We start from the raw sequence: 25,944 nt of genomic DNA, 5'->3' as shown, positions 1-25,944 counted from the left end.
AACAGATAAAACATTTCACACAGCAATACACTAATATGAGCTCACAGTACTGTTTTGCACCTTAAGAAATAAGTAAAGTTTAAACTGTACCTGGCCAATGGGCTCTGACTGAACGACCGCCTGGTGCTGTATGGGCTTACTGAGCGTCTCCTGCTGTATGGACTTGGCGACCTTCCACTGTAGTCATACGAGCTGCTGTGTCTGTCGTAGCTGGGGGATCGATGCCTGCTGTAGGGGCTTGAAGACCGTTGTCTCCTGCCGTAAGGACTTGGTGATCTCATGTTATAACCACTTTGGTAGGCTGTGGGCTCCCTGGAACCATAATAGGGGGGGCTGGCCGATTGTTTCCGGCTGGAATCACCAGGACTTCGCCAGTAACCATCATAATTACTAGAAGTCCGTGACCTATAAACAGGACTGGCATCATATCCTTTGCCATATGGCCCAATGGGGCTGTCTTCCCTATTTGGACTTGAAGAATGCTTGCGTCTTGGGCTCCCACTTTTCTTTTTTGGACTGGGAGACGTTCGATAGCCTCGTGGTGTCTCCTTATTTTTCTTTTGACTCTTAGTTCTTTCCTTGTGTGTTGACCGCTCCTCTTTCTTTGCTCTCTCTTTGTACGATTTAGCAGATTTTGACTCCTTGCTGCTGTGCTTTGAGAGAGGCGACGTTCGCTCTTTCTTCCCACTGTCTTCATCCTCCATCACCTGCCTTTTGGAAGAAGTCCTTTCTCTGCTACTCCTGGACTTGCCAGATTCTGGCCTTCTCCCTCGATCTTTAACCCGTTCAGCCTCCTTCATCTTATGGTGCTCCTTAACCCGTTTGTGTGTGTGATGGTGGTGATGTTTGTGAACTTTGACCGCTTTGTCTGAACTCACCCGGTCCTCTTTCTCTCTCCGTTCGGAACGGACGGTGACCTCGGAGAAAGTGTCCGATTCCGAGCTGATGTCATCGTACTCGACCAAAGACTTCACCTTGGTGAGTGGTGTCTGTGTGGCCGCCCCCGGCGAGTCCCTGCTGTGCTTGGTTCGGTGTCGCTTGTGCCTGGACGCTGCTTTGCGCCGCTCTCTGCCGCTGCTGGGGCCAGGCTGCAGGGAGCCCAGGCCACTGCTTCCATCCGCCTTAGTCCCGGCTCTCTCCGAGCCCGGCATCCCACAAAAAAAACAAGAAAATTAAAGTGAAAGTGTGCTGAAGGCGGCCCTGATCCTGATCGTCTGTCTGAACATTCACCCCAAATGTTCCTTTTCTTCCATAATCTTTACTCTGCTGGGCTGCCACTGACAGCAACTTCAGGTCTTTACTTTAAGGCACAAGAACTGGGGCTTGGATTTTCTTGGCAATGTTTTGGCTCCTGAAGATAGTTTTTACAGGATAGACGCCGTTTCCAAACATTAAAAACTTATTTTATTTCGTTTTGAGTTCAGTTGGAGTCCAGAATATTGGATTAGCGAACGTAAAAAACTTGTATCTGGTATCTAAGTTTTTATCAGTAATATCGCTTTGATTCACAGCAAATGGCTCTATCAGCGTGTTTATAAGACATTCTGCAACAAGGTTAGAAACCCTTGAGCCTGCTCTGGCCGATACTCAGGCCGATGGAGGCGGATTACTGGCAGCAGCCTGCCCTCAGCTTTGAAAACACCGACGCCATTGCGGCTTCAGTATCGCTTCGCCGGAAACTCAGAACCTCCAGAGGTCAAACATCTACTTCCGGACCGCCCACTTCTCTCACCAAACCGCAAGAGGGCGCGCTGTGTTGCTGTAGTACCCCTTCTGGACACTGTGTGGCGCAGTGAGCGATGGCAGTAACTCCTCCTGGACACAGGAGGGCGCTCTGCGTGGTTGTAGTGGCCCCTCGTGAGCGCGAGCGGTATACAGTGGGGCTGCAGTACCTCTTTCCTAACTCGTGGTGGCGCTCTACTTCCCCATGTGTACTGGAGGGCGCTGTCCACTGTAATGTCACGATTTGGCCGATTGGCGGCGGTGTAATTACTGCAGGAATATGTTAAATTTTTCTCTAAACTTTTCTGGATGAATGCAATGTCCCTGAGGCCCATTGGGGCAGCAGTTTAGATATAAATACCATCACTGCTGCTTCAAATTATAATTGCAAAACCAATAACAGGAAATGCACGAGGAGGTCAAGCAACAATGTTTATTTATAATCAGAATTGCAGGAGGCCGTTTGCCCCATTATAACCACACGTGCTCTCTGACATTTTAAAAACCAAAAGAACTGCAGATGCTGTCAATCAGGAACAAAAACAGAAGTTGCTGGAAAAGCTCAGCAGGTCTGGCAGCACCTGTGAAGAAAAAGCCTGAGTTAAAGTTTCAGGTCCAGCGACACTTCCTGGGAACATTCTTCTCAGAATGGGCCTGCTGTGTTCATCCAGCCTCACATTTTATTATCTTGGATTCTCCAGCATCTGCAGTTACCATTACCACATTCTTCTCAGAACTTCTGTTTGCAATGGTCACTGGACCTGAGATGTTAACTTTGATTTTATCTTCACAGGTGATGCTGGACCTGCTGAGCTTTTCCACAGATAATAAAATGTGAGGCTGGATGAACACAGCAGGCCAAGCAGCATCTCAGGAGCATAAAAGCCGACGTTTTCGGCCTAGACCCTTCATCAGAGAAGGGGATGGGGAGAGGGAACTGGAATAAATAGGGAGAGAGGGGGAGGCGGACCAAAGATGGAGAGAAAAGAAGATAGGTGGAGAGGAGAGTATAGGTGGGGAGGTAGGGAGGGGATAGGTCAGTCCAGGGAAGACGGACAGGTCAAGGGGGTGGGTTAGTAGGTAGGAGATGGAGGTGCGGCTTGAGGTGGGAGGAAGGGATGGGTGAGAGGAAGAACCGGTTAGGGAGGCAGAGACAGGTTGGAATGGTTTTGGGATGCAGTGGATGGGGGGGAAGAGCTGGGCTGGTTGTGTGGTGCAGTGGGGGGAGGGGACGAACTGGGCTGGTTTAGGAATGCAGTAGGGGAAGGGGAGATTATGAAACTGGTGAAGTCCACATTGATACCATATGGCTGCAGGGTTCCCAGGCGGAATATGAGTTGCTGTTCCTGCAACCTTCGGGTGGCATCGTTGTGGCACTGTAAGAGGCCCAGGATGGACATGTCGTCTGAAGAATGGGAGGGGGAGTGGAAATGGTTTGCGACTGGGAGGTGCAGTTGTTTATTGCAAACCGAGTGGAGGTGTTCTGCAAAGCGGTCCCCAAGCCTCCGCTTGGTTTCCCCAATGTAGAGGAAGCCACACCGGGTACAATGGATACAGTATATCACATTGGCAGATGTGCAGGTGAACCTCTGCTTAATGTGGAATGTCATCTTGGGGCCTGGGATAGGGGTGAGGGAGGAGGTGTGGGGGCAAGTGTAGCATTTCCTGCGGTTGCAGGGGAAGGTGCCGGGTGTGGTGGGGTTGGAGGGCAGTGTGGAGCGAACAAGGGAGTCACGGAGAGAGTGGTCTCTCCGGAAAGCAGACAGGGGAGGGGATGGAAAAATGTCTCGGGTGGTGGGGTTGGATTGTAGATGGCGGAAGTGTCGGAGGATGATGCGTTGTATCCGGAGGTATTCCACAGCTTCAGTTTTTGTCTCTGACATTTTAACTGAGTTCTCGTGTCCGTGTCCCTGTGTATTGTTTCTGTGGAAATTGAGAGCCTGAATTGAACCTGCCTCAACGCATCACATTTTGAAGCTGTTGCTGTGAGAGGTATTGTTTCGTTGCCTCACAAGATGTCTCTTTACTGTTTGTAACCTCTTTTTCTTGATTATTTTATGAGTGGAAACTGTTTGTCCTAATCCGTTCTGTTCAGATGCTCTGTTCACCACTGCCACTTCAGACACCTCCTCAACCAGGGCTCTGTCGTCAATCCGACAGCTGCACACCATAAGCTGACCAACGCCCCAGCCTGGCATGAAGTAGACAGGGTCTAAGTTTAAGAACAGTTTAAGAGCAACAAGGTTACTAGAGTAGATGATATCCTGACTGAGACATTGAGGTGTAGAAGCAAAACGATCCTGCTGCTGCCTTCAGGCCCTTTCTACCTTATCCACAAGGAGGAGAGCACCCTGGGAGAGCTCCACAATGCCACAGTCATGAGTATTTTCATGAAAGGAAACAGTCTGACTGTGGTAACCACAGGGGAATCTCCCTGCTCCCGCCTGTTGGAAAAGTCATCGCCAACATCCACCTCAACCACCTCCTCCCTGTGACTGAGAAGCTCCTCCCAGAATTGCAGCGTGGCTTTTGGCCACGGAGGAGCAGAACAGATGTGATTTTCCCATGCACCAGCTGAAGGAGAAATGCAGAGAAAAGAACCTATCCTGCACGTGGCCCTCTGACCTTACAAAGACCTTTGACACTGTCAGTCAGGAAGCATATGGAGCGCCCTTCTCTGCTTTGGTTGCACCATGAAGTCACCATCCTTCAGCTGCTTCACGACAATCTGGAAGCCATGGTAATGACAAATGGCTCTACTTCCAACCCATTCCCCATTCAGACCAATGTGTGTCATCACCCCAGCACTGTCCCCGATCTGTCTCGCTGCAATGCTTCACCTGACCACCAACAAACTCCCTGCTGACATGGAGCTAACCTACAGAAGTAGCGGGAAGTTATTTCACCTCCACCACCTGCAAACAAAAACCAAAGCCACAGCCCACCCAGTGGCACTGAGCTGCACTATGTGGATGGTGCGTGTGTATGCACAGTGTATGTACTCCAGCACCGTGACGGGGGCATACGGGGTCTCACCCCAAAACATCCACAAGACAAAGGTCCTTCATCAACCAGGCCTGGCAATATGGAGCAAACCCCTGATCATCAAGTCCACAGGGAAGCCTGAGAGAACACTGACCCTTTCCAATATCTCGGGAATGTCCTGTCAGCCAAAGCAGCGACTGATGCAGTGACCCAGCACCACCTGCAGTGTGTTATTGCAGCCTTTGACCACCTGAGAAAAAGGTGTTCGAGAACAACAACATCAGATCCAACACCGAGATCATGGTATACAGAGCTGTGCTAGATCCCACCCTCCTACATGATATACAGATCTGTGGTGGATTCTGCCCTTCTACATGGCTCTGAGACATGGACTGTCTATAGCAGACACCTCAAGGCACTGGCACAATACCATCTACACTACCAGTGCAAGATGTTGTGAATCTGCTGGGAAGAAAGATGCAGCAACCCAGCATCATTGACCAGGCCAACATCACCAGCCTCGAACCACAGACCACCCTTGATCAGCTCCATTGGTCTGGGCATGTTGTCTGCATGATCGACATGCAACTCCCCAAACAGGTGCTCTACTCCCAGTTTCAAAACAATGAGTGAGTCCCAGGTGGACAGAGGAAGTGCTTCGGTGACAGTCTCAAGGCCTCACTGGCAAAGTGTGGCGTTCCTGCAGATGCCTGGGAATCACTGGTCCAAGATGGCCTAAAGTGGAGGAGGACCATCTGGGAAGGCATTGAGCACCTTGAGAGTTGATGTTAGGAAAAAGCAGAAACAGTGTAAGGAGCACGCCAATGTCCCGCGACCACCTTCTGCCCCAAGTGTAACGGAGCCTGCGGTAGCCACATCGGCCTGTACAGCAACATTTGGACTCACCCTGAGAGTGGGACAGAGCCATCCTCGTCAGCGAGAGACCATGGTGATAATCACTACAGCCAATCCATTTCCAATAGTCCCCACCATTGGTGACTTTTCTTTCTCCCAGGCTGACCATTACCCAATCAGAAAATTATTTGAAAGTTTTGATAATTTCTATCAAATTTCCTCTCAGCCTTCGTCGCTCCCAAAGTATCCTCATCACTGACTTATTCTTGTGAACAACATACCCTCGAAGCCTCATGGCTGTATCCCCACTCAGAGGTTCTGTATAAACTAATCACTGCCAGCACATCGGTTTCCACTTCCAGAAGTAGCATAGAACCTGGGAAAGTCCAGGAACATTTCTTGTAAACCCTTCGACATGCTGCCCCAATGTATTTCCATCCCTCTGAAAGTGTGATGCCCAGAACTGTAGACCACATTGTAGCTGAGGTCCAACCAGTGTTCTACAAAAAATGAGCATAAATTCCCAGCTGTTCTACTGTATGATGCTATCAATAAAACCAAGAATACAGCGTGCTTTATTATCAGCTCTCCATTAGTCCTGCAAGCTTTAATGATTTGTGCAAGGACACGTCTGGGCCTCTCCTCCACACAGTTTAGAAGAGACCACTCTATTTTAAACTGTCTCTCCATGTCCTTTCTACGAAAATACATCACCTCACACTTCTCCGCATTAAACATCATCTGCCAACTATCTGCACCATGGTGTCAATGTCCTTTTGGAGTTCCACACTGTCATCCTCGCAGTTTACAGTTCTTCCAAGTTTTGTGTCATCTGCAAACTTTGAAGTTGCCCCTACATAGTAAGATCTAAATCACTAATATATATCAGGAAAAGCAAGGAACTCAATACTGAGATAATAGGAACTGCAGATGCTGGAGAATCTGAGATAACGAAGTGTGGACCTGGATGAACACAGCAGGCCAAGCAATATCTTAGGAGGATGCTGCTTGGCCTGCTGGTCTCAATACTGACCCCACTACAGACCTTCCTCTAGCCCAGAAATGTCCATTAACCATTACTCTCTGTTTCCTGTTGCAAAGCCAATTTTGTATTCTCATTGCCACTGTCCCTTTTATTTCAAATGTATTTCATAAGCCTGTTGTGTGGCACTGCATCAAGGGCCTTCTGGAAATTCATGTACACCACATGAACAGTGTTACTCTCATCAAGACTTTCTGTTGCCTCTTCAAAAAAAACTCCAGCAATTCAGTTAAATACTTTACCCCTTAACAAATCCATGCTGATTCTTCCCAACAAACCCACAGCGATCACCAAAAACATCCAGGATTTTTACGAAATGAGGAAAAATAGAAGGAGCAGAGAAAAGGAGACACAGCATGGCCCATGAACAAGCCTCATCAAAGAGAAAATTAATACAAATGAAAAACACAAACAGAGGCCAGAAACATCTGAAAAAAATCAAACTGAGGAAATTTGACATTTCATTCTGGATCTTTAATCAGAGCTGGTATTAACGAGTGGGGAAGGGAGAGAGACTTATACAACAGTGTCTCACCATCATTTGGAGTATTAAATCCCCACAGTGTGAAAATGGGCCATTCAGCCCATCAATCCTCCAGCCCTAGCCCCCTTTCCCATTTCCCTGTATTTCCCATGGCTAATCCACACTAACATGCATATTTTTAGGCTGTGGGAGGAAACTGGAGCCCCCAGAGGAAACCCACCCAGACACAGGGAGAACATGCAAACTGCACACAGACAGTCACCGGAGGCTGGAATCAAACCCCGGTCCCTGGTGCTGTGAGGCTGCAGTGCTTACCACTGAGCCACTGTACTGCCTATTGAACCCAATGAACCCAACGCAAAGTTAGGCACAGGCACACGTGTACACACACAGATATACGTAGACAGGCAAGCACATAAATAGAAACACATCAGAGGTAACATAGAGTAGAGCTGGATGAACACAGCACACCAGGCAGCATCAGTGGAGCAGGAAAGCTGACGTTTTGGATTAGGACCCTTCTTCAGAAATTCTTAATTGGCTGCCTGCCCTGCTGTGCTCCTCCAGCTCCAAGTTGTGTTATCTTTAACTACAGCTTCAGCAGTTCTCACTATCTCCAATGGAAACACACCTGGTGTGCTTTATATGAAAAGCAGGACAAATCCAACCCGACCAATTACTGCCCCATCAGCCTCCTCTCGATCATCAGTAAAGTGTTGGAAGGTGTCATCAATAGTATCATCAAGCAGCACCTGCTCTGAAATAGCCTGCTCAGTGACGCCCAGTTTGGGTTCCACCAGAGCCACTCTGCTCCTGACCTCATTACAGCCTTGGTTCAAACATGGACAAAAGAGCTGAATTCCAGAGGTGAGGAGAGAGTGTCAGCCCTTTGACATCAAAGCTGCATTTGACCAAGTGTAGCATCAAGCAGTCCTAGCAAAACTGGAATCAATGGGTATCGGGGGCAAACAAATATGGCTTTGTGAGGAGCAGGTCATACCTCACAAGCTTTATTGAATTCTTTGAAGATGTGACAAAACACATCAATGGAGGTAGAGTAGTGGACATGGGGTATATGAATTTTAGCAAGGCATTTGATAAGGTTCATTCAGAAAGTAAGGAGGCATGGGATTCAGGGATATTTGGCTGTCTGGATACAAAACTGGCTGTCCAATAGAAGACAGAGGGTGGTAGTAGAGGGAAAGTATTCAACCTGGAGCTTGGTGACCAGTGGTGTTCTGTAGGGATCTGTTCTGGGACCTCTGCTATTTGTGATCTTGATAAATGACTTGGATGAGGAAGTCTAAGGGTGGGCTGGTAAGTTTGCTGATGACATGAAGGTTGGTGAAGTTGTGGACAGCGTGAAGGGCTGTTGTAGGCTGCAATGGGACATTGACAGGATGCAGAACTGGGCAAAGAAGTGGCAGATGGAATTCAACCAAGAAAATTGGGAAGTGATCAGAGATAATGGGAACTGCAGATGCTGGAGAATCCAAGATAATAAAGTGTGGAGCTGGATGAATACAGCGGGCCAAGCAGCATCTCAGGAGCACAAAAGCTGACGTTTCGGGCCTAGACCCTTCATCAAAAAAGGGGGATGGGGAGAGGGTTCTGGAATAAATAGGGAGAGAGGGGGAGGCGCCTCTCTCTCTGCCTTTCAATAGGATCGTGGCTGATCATCAAACTCAATCCCCCACTTTAACAACAAGTGCGATATCTACTACCTTCTTCAAAACACAATGTTGTGGTCTCAACCGTTTTCTGTGGCAGTGAATTCCATAGGCTTGCCCTTCTCTGGGTGAAGATATTTCTCCTCATCCCAGTCCTGAAACTTTACCCCAATCCTTAAACTACACGCAATATTCCTGGTGTGGCCTCATCAAGGTCCTGTATGACATAGAACATAGAACATTACAGCGCAATACAGGCCCTTTGGCCCTCAATGTTGTGCTGACCTGTGAAACCAATCTGAAGCCCATCTAACCTACACTATTCCATTATCATCCACATGTTTATGCAATGACTATTTAAATGCCCTTAAAGTTGGTGAATCTACTACCGTTGCTGGCAGGGCACTCCATTCCCTTACTACTGTCTGAGTAAAGAAACTTCCTCTGACATCTGTCCTACATCTATCACCCCTCAGTTTAAAGCTATGATCCCTCGTGCTAGCCATCACCAACTGCCCACCCTATCTAACCCTCTGATCATCTTATATGTTTCTATTAAGTCACCTCTTAACCTTCTTCTCTCTAACGAAAACAGCCTTAAGTTCCTCAGCCTTTCCTCATAAGACCTTCCCTCCATACCAGGCATCATCCTGGTAAATCTCCTCTGCACTCTTTCCAATGCTTCCACATCCTTCCTATAATGCGGTGACCAGAACTCTACGCAATACTCCAAGTGCGGCCGCACCAGAGTTTTGTACAGCTGCAACATGACCTCATGGCTCCGAAACTCAATCCCTCTACCAATAAAACCTAACACACCGTATGCTTTCTTAACAACCCCATCAACCTGGGTGGCAGCTTTCAGGGATCTATGCACATGGTCACCGCGATCTCTCTGCTCGTCCACACTACCAAGAATTTTACCATTAGCCCAGTACTCTGTATTCCTGTTACTCCTTCCAAAGTGAATCACCTCACACTTTTCTGCATTAAACTCCATTTGCCACCTCTCAGCCCAGCTCTGCAGCTTATCTACGTCCCGCTGTAACCTGCAACATCCTTCCACATTATCCACAACTCCACCGACTTTAGTGTCATCCGCAAATTTACTAACCCATCCTTCTATGCCCTAATCCAGGTCATTTATGGAAATGACAAACAGCAGTAGCCCCAAAACAGACCCTTGCGGTACACCACTAGTAACTGAACTCCAGGATGAACGTTTCCCATCAACCACCACCCTCTGTCTTCTTACAGCAAACCAATTTCTGATCCAAACCACTAAATCACCCTCAATCCCATGACTCCGTATTTTCTGCAATAGCCTACCATGGGGATCCTTATCAAGTGCTTTACTGAAATTCATATACACCACATCAACCACTTTACCCTCATCCACTTGTTTGGTCACCTTCTCAAAGAACTCAATGAAGTTTGTAAGGCATGACCTTCCCTTCACAAAACTGTGTTGACTATCCCTAATCAAATTATTCCTTTCTAGATGATTATAAATTCTATCTCTTATAACCTTTTCCAACACTTTACCAACAACTGAGGTAAGGCTCACTGGTCTATAGTTACCAGGGTTGTCTCTACTCCCCTTCTTGAACAAGGGGACAACATTTGCTATCCTCCAGTCTTCTGGCACTATTCCTGTAGACAATGATGACATAAAGATCAAAGTCAAAGGCTCTGCAATCTCCTCCCATGCTTCCCAGAGAATCCTAAGATAAATCCCATTCAGCCCAGGGGACTTATCTATTTTCACGCTTTCCAGAATTGCTAATACCTCCTCCTTATGACCCACAATACCATCTAGTCTAATAGCCTGTATCTCAGTATTCTCCTTGACAACATTGTCTTTTTCCTGTGTGAATACTGATGAAAAATATTCATTTAGCACCTCTCCTATCTCTTTGGACTCCACGCAAAACTCCCCACTACTGCCCTTGACTGGCCCTAATCTTACTCTAGTCATTCTTTTATTCCTGACATACTTATAGAAAGCTTTATGGTCTTCCTTGATCCTACCTGCCAAAGACTTCTCATGTTCCCTCCTGGCTCTTCTTAGCTCTCTCTTTAGGTTCTTCCTGGCTACTTTGTAACTCTCAAGCGTTCTAACTGAGCCTTCACACCTCATCTTTACATAAACCTCTTTCTTCCTCTTGACAAGAGATTCAACTTCTTTAGGAAACCACGGTTCCCTCGCTTGACCACTTCCTCCCTGCCTGACAGGTACATACGTATCAAGGACACTCAGTAGATGTTCTTTGAACAAGCTCCACATTTCAATTGTGCCCAGCCCCTCAGTTTCCTTCCCCACCCTATGCATCTTAAATCTTGCCTAATCGCCTCATAACATCCTTGTTCCTGAACTTGAATCCTCTCAATATGAAGAGCAACATCTAGTTTAGCTTCCTTACTGCCCGCTGCACCTGGTAAAGTGAGGTACACTATAGAATATTTATGCTACCTCGCTCATGCCATAGGGAACTGAAACCTTGACTAGGATTGGATTTAGAAATGTGTCGTGCTCCTATCACATCCACTGCCAGCACTTCCACAATCTGAGCAGTACAGTGGATCTGTTCAAATTCTCATCACAGAAGGTCAGGAAAAAAGTAGCTCAGCATTTGGGGAAAGTTCTCATTTATTCTTTTGTGAAGAAAGTCAGCAGATCCACTGCTGACTGAAGAATAAAGATCCACTTCTCAAGAGATTCCCAGCAACAACATCAACATCCTTGAATTCACATACATCTTTAATTAAAAACCTAAGACCGAGACACAAAACAAGACAAAGATCCAAAGAATGGGACATTTGGAAAGGCACCCGCTTCTCGATCGAAAAGAAGGAGGTGACGGAGGTGGAGAGATCAGTTAGATTCAGGGGAGCTTTCCAACTTTCAGGATTAAATGGAATAAGGAACAAAGTGCAGGGAGGTGAACCAAAGAAAACTCGCCCAAACAAAGGCTTTTGTCTTAAGGAGGATAGTTTTGGCTTTAGGGTAACCGGAGGTGGCAGAGAAGGGAAGATAATGGAGAGATTTAAACACAATTTGAGAACTTTAAATATAAAGTATTAAAGGCCCAAGAGCCTGTTAAGCTTAAATCAACCAACAGAGGCAAGATAGATAAATGGGGCTTGGTGTGACTGTGCAGAGAGTTGGCTGAAGTTAGGTTTATAGAGAATGGACAACATGAGTCTGGCCAGAAACATACTGGAATGGTCATCAGGTCTTGAGGGAACAAAGGCCTTTGATGAGGATGAGCAGAAGTCGTGGTGGAGGCCAGTGACATGAAGGTGGTGCAAATAGCCATTTACAGCGATGGAGTTAATGTGTGATCAGGAGGCTCAGAGGCAGACAGGGCCGTGGTGGGAGGAGGTGTTCAGCTGAGAAGGTGGTTGGGGGAGAGTTGGAGTTGGTGATCAGGTCACAGAGTTTAGGGCAGTGAGGGACCAAAGTCGATGAATTCGACATTTTCAATATTGAATGAGACAAGATTACAGTTGATCGAAGAATGAACATTGGATAAAGAGTATGAAGTTGAGAGAATGATGGTGACATCAAGCTGGCTGTTGAGATGATAAATTGTGATCCAAGTCAGCGGTGAACATTTCCCAAAATCAGGTTGCGCAGAAGGTGATTTTTTTTTTCTTTATTAATTCATTGAACAAGCATGTCACTGGCCAGGCAGCAGTTATTGTCCATCCCTAATTGCCCAGAGGGTAGTTAAGAGTCAACCTCATTGCTGTGGGTCTGGAGTCACATGTAGGCCAGACCAGGTAAGGATGGCAGGTTTCTTCCCGAAGGGACATTAGTGAACCAGATGGGTTTTTTTCTGACAATCGACAATGGATTCACAGTCATGATTAGACTGTTAATTCCAGAGTATTACCAAAATGCTGCAGAGAGTTTGAGGGAATGGAAGAATAAACTAATGGAGCAGAGAAATGTGCCAGAACAGTCATCACAACGGGAAATATTTACAGGAAATAGGAAATCAGGAGTTCAGGGCGAAGCAAACTATAAGAAGGGTTACATGTAATGTCTGCATCTACTTTTTGGCATTAGACTCAATGTTTTTGTTGCACCAGACGACCAGTGTTACAATGATGGGTATGATGCTGATTGGAACCGTAATGAGACCCAGCACTATGTTTTCAGGAGGATCACTCAGAGTGGGAACCTCCTCCACGAAGCAATCCTTAAAGTAATGATTGTGCATCAGGATTAATAACTTTTCACCAGCTTCATTTGGCCAATAGGATCCATAAAACTCCATTATAAATTCCGAGCACTCTGTTAAGGTATTATAAAAGCTGAAGGAGAAAGAGAAGAGATTAGTGCATAAGCCAGCATTCCCCATTACCCTGCTGAATAAACACTGACCCTGTACAGTTACACAGCGAGTGACCCTTACCCTGAATAAACACTGACCCTGTACAGTTACACAGCGAGTGACCCTTACCCTGAATAAACACTGACCCTGTACAGTTACACAGCGAGTGACCCTTACCCTGAATAAACACTGACCCTGTACAGTTACAGTGAGTGACCCTTACCCTGAATAAACACTGACCCTGTACAGTTACACAGTGAGTGACCCTTACCCTGAATAAACACTGACCCTGTACAGTTACACAGTGAGTGACCCTTACCCCGAATAAACACTGACCCTGTACAGTTACACAGCGAGTGACCCTTACCCCGAATAAACACTGACCCTGTACAGTTACACAGTGAGTGTCCCTTACCCTGAATAAACACTGACCCTGTACAGTTACACAGTGAGTGACCCTTACCCTGAATAAACACTGACCCTGTACAGTTACACAGTGAGTGACCCTTACCCTGAATAAACACTGACCCTGTACAGTTACACAGTGAGTGACCCTTACCCTGAATAAACACTGACCCTGTACAGTTACACAGTGAGTGACCCTTACCCTGAATAAACACTGACCCTGTACAGTTACACAGTGAGTGACCCTTACCCTGAATAAACACTGACCCTGTACAGTTACACAGTGAGTGTCCCTTACCCTGAATAAACACTGACCCTGTACAATTACACAGCGAGTGACCCTTACCCTGAATAAACACTGACCCTGTGCAGTTACACAGTGAGTGACCCTTACCCCGAATAAACACTGACCCTGTACAGTTACACAGCGAGTGACCCTTACCCTGCTGAATAAACACTGACCCTGTACAGTTACACACTGAGTGGCCCTTACCCTGAATAAACACTGACCCTGTACAGTTACACAGCGAGTGACCCTTACCCTGAACAAACACTGACCCTGTACAGTTACACAGTGAGTGACCCTTACCCTGAATAAACACTGACCCTGTACAGTTACACAGCGAGTGACCCTTACCCTGAATAAACACTGACCCTGTACAGTTACACAGCGAGTGACCCTTACCCAGAATAAACACTGACCCTGTACAGTTACACAGCGAGTGACACTTACCCTGAATAAACACTGACCCTGTACAGTTACACAGCGAGTGACCCTTACCCTGAATAAACACTGACCCTGTACAGTTACACAGTGAGTGACCCTTACCCTGAATAAACACTGACCCTGTACAGTTACACAGCGAGTGACCCTTACACTGAATAAACACTGACCCTGTACAGTTACACAGCGAGTGACCCTTACCCTGAATAAACACTGACCCTGTACAGTTACACAGCGAGTGACCCTTACACTGAATAAACACTGACCCTGTACAGTTACACAGCGAGTGACCCTTACCCTGAATAAACACTGACCCTGTACAGTTACACAGCGAGTGACCCTTACCCTGAATAAACACTGACCCTGTACAGTTACACAGCGAGTGACCCTTACCCTGAATAAACACTGACCCTGTACAGTTACACACTGAGTGACTCTTACCCTGAATAAACACTGACCCTGTACAGTTACACAGTGAGTGACCCTTACCCTGAATAAACACTGACCCTGTACAGTTACACACTGAGTGACCCTTACCCTGAATAAACACTGACCCTGTACAGTTACACAGTGAGTGACCCTTACCCTGAATAAACACTGACCCTGTACAGTTACACAGCGAGTGACCCTTACCCTGAATAAACACTGACCCTGTACAGTTACACAGCGAGTGACCCTTACCCTGAATAAACACTGACCCTGTACAGTTACACACTGAGTGACCCTTACCCTGAATAAACACTGACCCTGTACAGTTACACAGTGAGTGACCCTTACCCTGAATAAACACTGACCCTGTACAGTTACACACTGAGTGACCCTTACCCTGAATAAACACTGACCCTGTACAGTTACACAGCGAGTGACCCTTACCCTGAATAAACACTGACCCTGTACAGTTACACAGTGAGTGACCCTTACCCTGAATAAACACTGACTCTGTACAGTTACACAGCGAGTGACCCTTACCCTGAATAAACACTGACCCTGTACAGTTACACAGCGAGTGACCCTTACCCTGAATAAACACTGACCCTGTACAGTTACACACTGAGTGACCCTTACCCTGAATAAACACTGACCCTGTACAGTTACACAGCGAGTGACCCTTACCCTGAATAAACACTGACCCTGTACAGTTACACAGCGAGTGACCCTTACCCTGAATAAACACTGACCCTGTACAGTTACACAGCGAGTGACCCTTACCCTGAATAAACACTGACCCTGTACAGTTACACAGTGAGTGACCCTTACCCCGAATAAACACTGACCCTGTACAGTTACACAGTGAGTGACCCTTACCCTGAATAAACACTGACCCTGTACAGTTACACAGTGAGTGACCCTTACCCTGAATAAACACTGACCCTGTACAGTTACACAGCGAGTGACCCTTACCCTGAATAAACACTGACCCTGTACAGTTACACACTGAGTGACCCTTACCCTGAATAAACACTGACCCTGTACAGTTACACAGCGAGTGACACTTACCCTGAATAAACACTGACCCTGTACAGTTACACAGTGAGTGACCCTTACCCTGAATAAACACTGACCCTGTACAGTTACACAGCGAGTGACCCTTACCCTGAATAAACACTGACCCTGTACAGTTACACAGCGAGTGACCCTTACCCTGCTGAATAAACACTGACCCTGTACAGTTACACAGTGAGTGACACTTACCCTGAATAAACACTGACCCTGTACAGTTACACAGTGAGTGACCCTTACCCTGAATAAACACTGACCCTGTACAGTTACACAGTGAGTGACCCTTACCCTGAATAAACACTGACCCTGTACAGTTACACAGTGAGTGACCCTTACCCTGAATAAACACTGACCCTGTACAGTTACACAGTGAGTGACCCTTACCCTGAATAAACACTGACCCTGTACAGTTACACAGTGAGTGACCCTTACCCTGAATAAACACTGACTCTGTACAGTTACACAGCGAGTGACCCTTACCCTGAATAAACACTGACCCTGTACAGTTACACAGTGAGTGACCCTTACCCTGAATAAACACTGACCCTGTACAGTTACACAGCGAGTGACCCTTACCCTGAATAAACACTGACCCTGTACAGTTACACAGTGAGTGACCCTTTCCCTGAATAAACACTGACCCTCCACAGTTACACAGCGAGTGACCCTTACCCTGAATAAACACTGACCCTCCACAGTTACACACTGAGTGACCCTTACCCTGAATAAACACTGACCCTGTACAGTTACACAGTGAGTGACCCTTACCCTGAATAAACACTGACCCTGTACAGTTACACACTGAGTGACCCTTACCCTGAATAAACACTGACCCTGTACAGTTACACACTGAGTGACCCTTACCCTGAATAAACACTGACCCTGTACAGTTACACAGTGAGTGACCCTTTCCCTGAATAAACACTGACCCTGTACAGTTACACAGCGAGTGACCCTTACCCTGAATAAACACTGACCCTGTACAGTTACACAGTGAGTGACCCTTTCCCTGAATAAACACTGACCCTGTACAGTTACACAGCGAGTGACCCTTACCCTGAATAAACACTGACCCTGTACAGTTACACAGTGAGTGACCTTACCCTGAATAAACACTGACCCTGTACAGTTACACACTGAGTGACCCTTACCCTGAATAAACACTGACCCTGTACAGTTACACAGTGAGTGACCCTTACCCTGAATAAACACTGACCCTGTACAGTTACACACTGAGTGACCCTTACCCTGAATAAACACTGACCCTGTACAGTTACACAGTGAGTGACCCTTACCCTGAATAAACACTGACCCTGTACAGTTACACAGCGAGTGACCCTTACCCAGAATAAACACTGACCCTGTACAGTTACACAGTGAGTGACCCTTACCCTGAATAAACACTGACCCTGTACAGTTACACAGCGAGTGACCCTTACCCTGAATAAACACTGACCCTCCACAGTTACACAGTGAGTGACCCTTACCCTGAATAAACACTGACCCTGTACAGTTACACACTGAGTGACCCTTACCCTGAATAAACACTGACCCTGTACAGTTACACAGCGAGTGACCCTTACCCTGAATAAACACTGACCCTGTACAGTTACACAGTGAGTGACCCTTACCCTGAATAAACACTGACTCTGTACAGTTACACAGCGAGTGACCCTTACCCTGAATAAACACTGACCCTGTACAGTTACACAGCGAGTGACCCTTACCCTGAATAAACACTGACCCTGTACAGTTACACACTGAGTGACCCTTACCCTGAATAAACACTGACCCTGTACAGTTACACAGCGAGTGACCCTTACCCTGAATAAACACTGACCCTGTACAGTTACACAGCGAGTGACCCTTACCCTGAATAAACACTGACCCTGTACAGTTACACAGCGAGTGACCCTTACCCTGAATAAACACTGACCCTGTACAGTTACACAGTGAGTGACCCTTACCCCGAATAAACACTGACCCTGTACAGTTACACAGTGAGTGACCCTTACCCTGAATAAACACTGACCCTGTACAGTTACACAGTGAGTGACCCTTACCCTGAATAAACACTGACCCTGTACAGTTACACAGCGAGTGACCCTTACCCTGAATAAACACTGACCCTGTACAGTTACACACTGAGTGACCCTTACCCTGAATAAACACTGACCCTGTACAGTTACACAGCGAGTGACACTTACCCTGAATAAACACTGACCCTGTACAGTTACACAGTGAGTGACCCTTACCCTGAATAAACACTGACCCTGTACAGTTACACAGCGAGTGACCCTTACCCTGAATAAACACTGACCCTGTACAGTTACACAGCGAGTGACCCTTACCCTGCTGAATAAACACTGACCCTGTACAGTTACACAGTGAGTGACACTTACCCTGAATAAACACTGACCCTGTACAGTTACACAGTGAGTGACCCTTACCCTGAATAAACACTGACCCTGTACAGTTACACAGTGAGTGACCCTTACCCTGAATAAACACTGACCCTGTACAGTTACACAGTGAGTGACCCTTACCCTGAATAAACACTGACCCTGTACAGTTACACAGTGAGTGACCCTTACCCTGAATAAACACTGACCCTGTACAGTTACACAGTGAGTGACCCTTACCCTGAATAAACACTGACTCTGTACAGTTACACAGCGAGTGACCCTTACCCTGAATAAACACTGACCCTGTACAGTTACACAGTGAGTGACCCTTACCCTGAATAAACACTGACCCTGTACAGTTACACAGCGAGTGACCCTTACCCTGAATAAACACTGACCCTGTACAGTTACACAGTGAGTGACCCTTTCCCTGAATAAACACTGACCCTCCACAGTTACACAGCGAGTGACCCTTACCCTGAATAAACACTGACCCTCCACAGTTACACACTGAGTGACCCTTACCCTGAATAAACACTGACCCTGTACAGTTACACAGTGAGTGACCCTTACCCTGAATAAACACTGACCCTGTACAGTTACACACTGAGTGACCCTTACCCTGAATAAACACTGACCCTGTACAGTTACACACTGAGTGACCCTTACCCTGAATAAACACTGACCCTGTACAGTTACACAGTGAGTGACCCTTTCCCTGAATAAACACTGACCCTGTACAGTTACACAGCGAGTGACCCTTACCCTGAATAAACACTGACCCTGTACAGTTACACAGTGAGTGACCCTTTCCCTGAATAAACACTGACCCTGTACAGTTACACAGCGAGTGACCCTTACCCTGAATAAACACTGACCCTGTACAGTTACACAGTGAGTGACCTTACCCTGAATAAACACTGACCCTGTACAGTTACACACTGAGTGACCCTTACCCTGAATAAACACTGACCCTGTACAGTTACACAGTGAGTGACCCTTACCCTGAATAAACACTGACCCTGTACAGTTACACACTGAGTGACCCTTACCCTGAATAAACACTGACCCTGTACAGTTACACAGTGAGTGACCCTTACCCTGAATAAACACTGACCCTGTACAGTTACACAGCGAGTGACCCTTACCCAGAATAAACACTGACCCTGTACAGTTACACAGCGAGTGACCCTTACCCTGAATAAACACTGACCCTGTACAGTTACACAGTGAGTGACCCTTACCCTGAATAAACACTGACCCTGTACAGTTACACAGCGAGTGACCCTTACCCTGAATAAACACTGACCCTCCACAGTTACACAGTGAGTGACCCTTACCCTGAATAAACACTGACCCTGTACAGTTACACAGCGAGTGACCCTTACCCTGAATAAACACTGACCCTGTACAGTTACACAGTGAGTGACCCTTACCCTGAATAAACACTGACCCTGTACAGTTACACAGTGAGTGACCCTTACCCTGAATAAACACTGACCCTGTACAGTTACACAGTGAGTGACCCTTACCCTGAATAAACACTGACCCTGTACAGTTACACAGCGAGTGACCCTTACCCTGAATAAACACTGACCCTGTACAGTTACACAGCGAGTGACCCTTACCCTGAATAAACACTGACCCTGTACAGTTACACAGCGAGTGACCCTTACACTGAATAAACACTGACCCTGTACAGTTACACAGTGAGTGACCCTTACCCTGCTGAATAAACACTGACCCTGTACAGTTACACAGTGAGTGACCCTTACCCTGAATAAACACTGACCCTGTGCAGTTACACAGCGAGTGACCCTTACCCTGAATAAACACTGACCCTGTACAGTTACACAGCGAGTGACCCTTACCCTGAATAAACACTGACCCTCCACAGTTACACAGCGAGTGACCCTTACCCTGAATAAACACTGACCCTGTACAGTTACACAGCGAGTGACCCTTACCCTGAATAAACACTGACCCTGTACAGTTACACAGCGAGTGACCCTTACCCTGAATAAACACTGACCCTGTACAGTTACACAGCGAGTGACCCTTACCCTGAATAAACACTGACCCTCCACAGTTACACAGCGAGTGACCCTTACCCTGAATAAACACTGACCCTGTACAGTTACACAGCGAGTGACCCTTACACTGAATAAACACTGACCCTGTACAGTTACACAGTGAGTGACCCTTACCCTGAATAAACACTGACCCTGTACAGTTACACAGCGAGTGACCCTTACACTGAATAAACACTGACCCTGTACAGTTACACAGTGAGTGACCCTTACCCTGCTGAATAAACACTGACCCTGTACAGTTACACAGTGAGTGACCCTTACCCTGATTAAACACTGACCCTGTACAGTTACACAGCAAGTGACCCTTACCCTGAATAAACACTGACCCTGTACAGTTACACAGCGAGTGACCATTACCCTGAATAAACACTGACCCAGGATCAATGACACAGTTACACTGTGAGTGTATTAGGTAATGTGTAGTTTGATATCATATGTTACTTTAGTTTCCTCTTTACTCACCTAGCAATTGCTCTCCAGCTACACCACTGCTGTTGCCCAGTGTTCTGAATGTTGTTTTCAAAGGCTTTGCCACAGTATTTGTAACTCTCGTTGAACAGAAATTCCATGTTGTTGCCTAGGACTTGAATAAACAAATGGATATTACAGCTATTACAGCTCAGTGGGTCCTGAGAAAATAAAACCCTAAGCCTAACCCTTTCCTTCAGGAAATCCAGTGAACTGAGAGAGGGAAATATAACTGATTCACAATCTGACAGTGTGGAATGTGAGAGAGAGGCTGTTTTTTAAGCTATTGTGACCATATTTCCTGATTCAAATGTTTTCTTATGCCCTTCACAACCTCTGTCAGGAGAGACTGAGGTTTAATCTCCACCTACCTGACACCTCACCGCTCTCTTGACAATGGTTTCCATTACATCCATGTCTATTACCACCCCAAAGGACAAGGGCAGCTGTGTTCATATCCGAGAACTCCCTTGCTGACAGCACTGTCAGTATGCAAAACCCCAATAACAGAACCTGTTTAAAGAGGCAGCTCACCACCACCATCACATGGGTCATTTGGGACGAGCAATTAATATTTGCCCAGCAAGTGACGCCATGTCCTACGAACAAATAACAAGAATTTAAGTGATTGTCAGTCCTTTGTTCTCCAGGAGAAGATTATCTGTTCAGAGCGCTTGCTCCTTGAGCTGATTGGGGAACCATTAGGTAAAGAATGAAATCTGTCTGAAGATGATGAGGATGCTGTGAACTGAATGTCAGTGGAGCAGATGGAATGAGCTCCGAGGGACTGAAGAGGGTTTGTGAGGAGGTTGTGTACGAAGTCACCACAGCTTCTCACAATTGATCAGTGTGGGGCCACTCATGGCAAATGGCAGAAAGGGACACACAAATAGAAAACACATCCATCCACTGATTAGGTTCCAACTGAAATCACAAATCATTGGAGACAGTAGTGATGTCAGTAAGTGAATGACAATGATCAGAATTGAACAACATAGATTTGTTTCGAGCAAGTCAACTTGAACCAACCTGACAAAATATTGAAGAGGAATTGAAAGTAAAGAAAGGGAAAATCAGTTGCAGTGGAATTTATTGATATCAAAGAATATTAAAAGAAAGTTAGTTTCAGCTGTTTTAAAACATATGTCTGACTTAAAATTTAGACTTCCTTGTAACAGCCGATATTATTGTACGAAAGGAGTTCTGCGCTGTCAGAGGCCCCTCTGGAAGCAGATACTGAAACTCGACTTAGTCTTTTTATTCAAACATAGGGCTTGGGCATCACCAACTCGATCCCTGGGCTATTTCAGGGGGAGTTAATCACATTACTGTGGGTCTTGTGTCACACATAGAGCCAGGCCAGGTAAGGAGGGCACTTACCTTCCCTGAGGACTAAGTCAACCAGATGGGTTTTAAACAGCAAGTCATTTAATCAGCATTTTTAATTCCAGGTTTTAATCAATGGTGGGCTTTGAACCCATAACTACAGAACATTATCCCAACATTGTGGATTACTCACTGATTGACATCATCACTGTGAGTGCTGGGATAATCTATAACAGATTTGAAGCAATAACCAGCATCTTTCATCTGTTTCATTAATATTAATCCTTTCACCAAAATTCTAAAGTAAATTTAGAGACCATATTTCTCTCATGTTTGTGGGCTCTTGTGTTGATTGCAGGCATTACGGTGAAATTATCTGTTTAGAATCAAAGATCACAGGAGCCAAGGAAACAGTTTCAGCTGAAGCAAATACTTTCCTCCCTCTTTGGGACAGCACTGTAATGGGGGCTCAGTGATTCGCATCTGCTTCCTCACAGCACCAGAGGCCTGGGTTCGTTCCCACACTCAGGTGACTGTGTGGAGTTTGCACATTCTCCCTGTGTCTGTGTGGGTTTTCACTAGGTGCTCAGGTTACCTCCCACAGTCCAAAGATGTGCGGGGTAGGTGGATTGGTCATGCTAATTTGCCACAGTGTCCAGTGCAGGCTAGGTGGCTATCCTTGGGAAATGCAGGTTTACAGGGATAGACTGGGACTGGATGGGATGCTCTTTGAAGGATCAGTGTGGGCTCAATGGGCTGAATGGCCTGCTTCCACACTTAGGGATTCTATGATTCTTCTTTGTCAGTTGCACTGCCAGAGAATGATGTAACTGCCCTGTCTTGTTAGAGTGAATGTTTCCAGTTGCAGGAAGTTAAGTGCAGGAAATGTTTGGTTCCAGTAGCTGATGTCACACGCGACTCACCCTCTCGACTATGGTTTCCCTGCTCTGCGTAATCCATTGTGGATCCTGGCTTCGGTTCAAGACTGGGGCGAGATCCTGGTGTTAAAGTGGAGCCTGGCTCCTTGGTTGGTGTAATTTGGTACAGGTTAGTGTTGCTGGTCATTCCTCCAGCGAAAGCTGAGAATATAAGGAGAGGTATCACTTTTAAATGTTCACTCATAGCATTTTAACTATAATTAAACAGTAAAAGTCTAAAATACTATTACAATGATGTCAAACAAAAATGCATTGTTTCATTTCCATCAGTGGTTCAAAAATGGAATCATAGCCACCTTGAGTAAGGAGGTCTGGAAGGTAGTGATCGGGGAAGGAGCAGCACGTGGCAGGAGTAATGATAGAACAGTGAGGCTGACTGCTGGAGTTAGACAGAGAACATGGGTCAGCAAGAAAGACAGCCAATGCCTGTCCGTCCTCCATGGACTGACCTATCCCCTCCCCACCCATACTCTCCTCTCCACCTATCGTCTCCTCTATCCATCTTCGGTCCGCCTCCCCCCTCTCCCTATTTATTTCAGAACCCTCTCCCCATTCCCCTCTCTGATGAAGGGTCTAGACCCCGAAACGTCAGCATTTGTGCTCCTGAGATGCTGCTTGGTCTGCTGTGTTCATCCAGCTTCACACTTTGTTATCTCGGATTCTCCAGCATCTGCAGTTCCCATTATCTCCCATCATTTACTGCACTTGTTGCTTTGTTCAAACTCCATGAATTTTAAACCACAGCCCACCATGGACCTGAGACTCACATTGCTGCTGTATGCTGAGCAGCTGAAATGGATGTGATATGATGGGTGATATAAGAAGGAGGGATCACAGGGTCTGGGAGGGCTGGGTGGAGTATGTTTAGGTGGGAGAGGCGTTTAAGGGGATGTATGCGATCACAGTGGGGCGATCACACCCAGGCCAATGTTGATTGAGGTTGGGGTTCCTGAGAGAGAATCAAATGAAAATATCAGCAGTTTTCTGAAAACAGGAAATGTTGTTTTACTTTGGAAACTGCCCTAAGTCCTTGTCAATTCATTAAAAGCAACTTCCTGTTCCTGCTGCAGTTTCAGAGTGGTTGACCCTCAGACAATGTTGGAATATTGCTCACTGCTCTGACCCAATCAGGAACTTTTCTTCGCAGTGCAACCAGGAACCTCACTGCCTGGACAGAATTCATCCATCAAATGGAAATGTAACTCTGAACTTCTGAAATTTGAAAATGTCTTGTTGAATATTTTCCTTGTGAGATTCCAACACCATCTTTTTCTCATCCTGGGATGTCACATTCCCAACTCTTTCAGATTCCTGTTGGTGAGCTCAGCATTCACTCCAAACAGTTTAGAACCTCCAACTGAGCTTAATCTCCCATTCTGTCCCTTTGCCCATGTTGCTGTCTGTTTATCCTTCTGGCTGTCTCTCTACCTGACTACCCATTCTCCGTCAGTCCCACCGTCCATCTATCCCTTTGTCTTTCAATGTTTCCTCCTTCAGCTTTTAATCGAATACAGTTTATATCAAATTCAGATTTTATCATTTTCTCCACTCTTAAAGGAATTCCTCTGTTTCAAAACTCAAAGAGCTGAGGTTTCTATTTTATCTCAAACATGTCTCTTCCCAGACAATCTTAACTCCTTAAAGATGTCCTCTGACAGATAAACACAGCACCCCAAAATAAACACAGCACCTCCCAGGTAAACACATTAGCAGATAAATGCAGCACCCCCAGATAAACACAACACATGCAGATAAACACAGCACTCCTAGATAAACATAGCACTCCCGTACAAGCACAGCACGTCCAGATAAACACGGCACCTCCAGATAAACACAGCACCCCTTGATAATCACAGCATTCCCAGATAAACACAGCACCCCCAGATAAACACAGCATCTGCAGATAAACACAGCACCCCCAAATAAACACAGAACTCCCATACAAGCACAGCAGCCCTAGACAACCACAGCACACCCATATAAACACAGCTACCCCAGATAAACACAGTATCCCTAGATAAACAGAAAATTATGCAGAATTGCAAAAAGTTGTGTATGTCGGGTTGTGAATGACAGAATCTAAACATTCCTTTTGGAAAAAATAAAACAAAATTCAAGCAGAAGCTCAAGCAGAAGGCAGTTGGACCAAGAATCCCAAAGTATAAGAAGTTCCTCTCTGTGTTTGTACTTAATATTTTGAATTTCATTTAATTATTCCCCTTATTGTCTAATATACCCACAGTGATTTCCCTGTTAAATATTTATTCAAAATCCTTTGCAAGTTATTCTTGCACCATCATTCTGTGCAGCATGTACTGGACACAGAGCCAGTGTGAGGTACTCATGGGGAAATCCCTGCTTCTTTCTAAAACAGGGAAACCATGAGCAGATCAGGAGGAAGCTCCCTGGGATCCTGATCACAAGGGAACAAATCGACTGGAACTGAAATCTGCATCATTAGAACACAAGGCTGGTCTAAAGTGGTGAAGATACCAGTAACAGATGTGAACGCTATCTACCTGTCAGCCCCCAAAGTCCCATATCTACATGAAAACATTTGATACGCCTCGTTTGCTGAAGGCAGATTTGGTTATTCACGTACTTACTCGGTACCAGCAGAAGAGCCAGAATCAGTTTACTGTAGGCAATGGTATAAACACAGGGCACCATGGCTGTGATCTCTCCTGTCACTGACTGAGTAACGAATTTAAAACAAACTCAATCACAGATCTGAGAACAGGAAACAGCAGGCGTGTTGCTGTCTGGCAAGAGGAGAATGATCATTAACTGATAATGTTCCCATTGCACCGCCCCTGTAAGATTCCCTCCAAACTCCTCACCGTCCTCACTTGAAAATATATCGCTGTTGCCTCATTGTCATGGGTCAGAATCCTGGAATTGTCCCCCTGATGGCTTTGTGGGTAAACCTACAGCACAGGGTCTGCAGCAGTTTAAGAAGGCACCTCATCACCACCTTCTCAAGG

General features: G+C 46.1%; 2 protein-coding genes across 2 annotated transcripts in view; both read right to left on the bottom strand.

Moving 5' to 3' along the window:
- Positions 1-1,699, bottom strand: part of cdk12 (cyclin dependent kinase 12) — a 74,378-nt gene extending 72,679 nt beyond the window's left edge. The window contains exon 1 of the mRNA XM_048560600.2: positions 91-1,699. Coding sequence (XP_048416557.1) covers positions 91-1,151 — 1,061 coding nt within the window. The 5' untranslated portion in view covers positions 1,152-1,699. The remainder of the gene's footprint in view (positions 1-90) is intronic.
- A 5,357-nt stretch (positions 1,700-7,056) lies between these two features.
- On the bottom strand, positions 7,057-25,703 carry ramp2 (receptor (G protein-coupled) activity modifying protein 2). Its single transcript, XM_048560801.2, has 4 exons — positions 25,567-25,703; positions 22,946-23,101; positions 20,691-20,811; positions 7,057-13,081 (listed from the first exon to the last, which is right to left on the bottom strand). The coding sequence occupies exons 1-4, from the start codon at positions 25,628-25,630 to the stop codon at positions 12,817-12,819; spliced, it is 606 nt and encodes a 201-aa protein (XP_048416758.1). The 5' UTR covers positions 25,631-25,703; the 3' UTR covers positions 7,057-12,816.
- Between the last annotated feature and the right edge of the window lie 241 nt (positions 25,704-25,944).

Source organism: Stegostoma tigrinum, chromosome 31 (genome assembly GCF_030684315.1).
Source record: "Stegostoma tigrinum isolate sSteTig4 chromosome 31, sSteTig4.hap1, whole genome shotgun sequence".
Lineage (NCBI taxonomy): Eukaryota > Metazoa > Chordata > Chondrichthyes > Orectolobiformes > Stegostomatidae > Stegostoma > Stegostoma tigrinum.
Note: the sequence above shows the minus strand (reverse complement) of the source record. Positions and strands in the feature narration are given on the sequence as shown.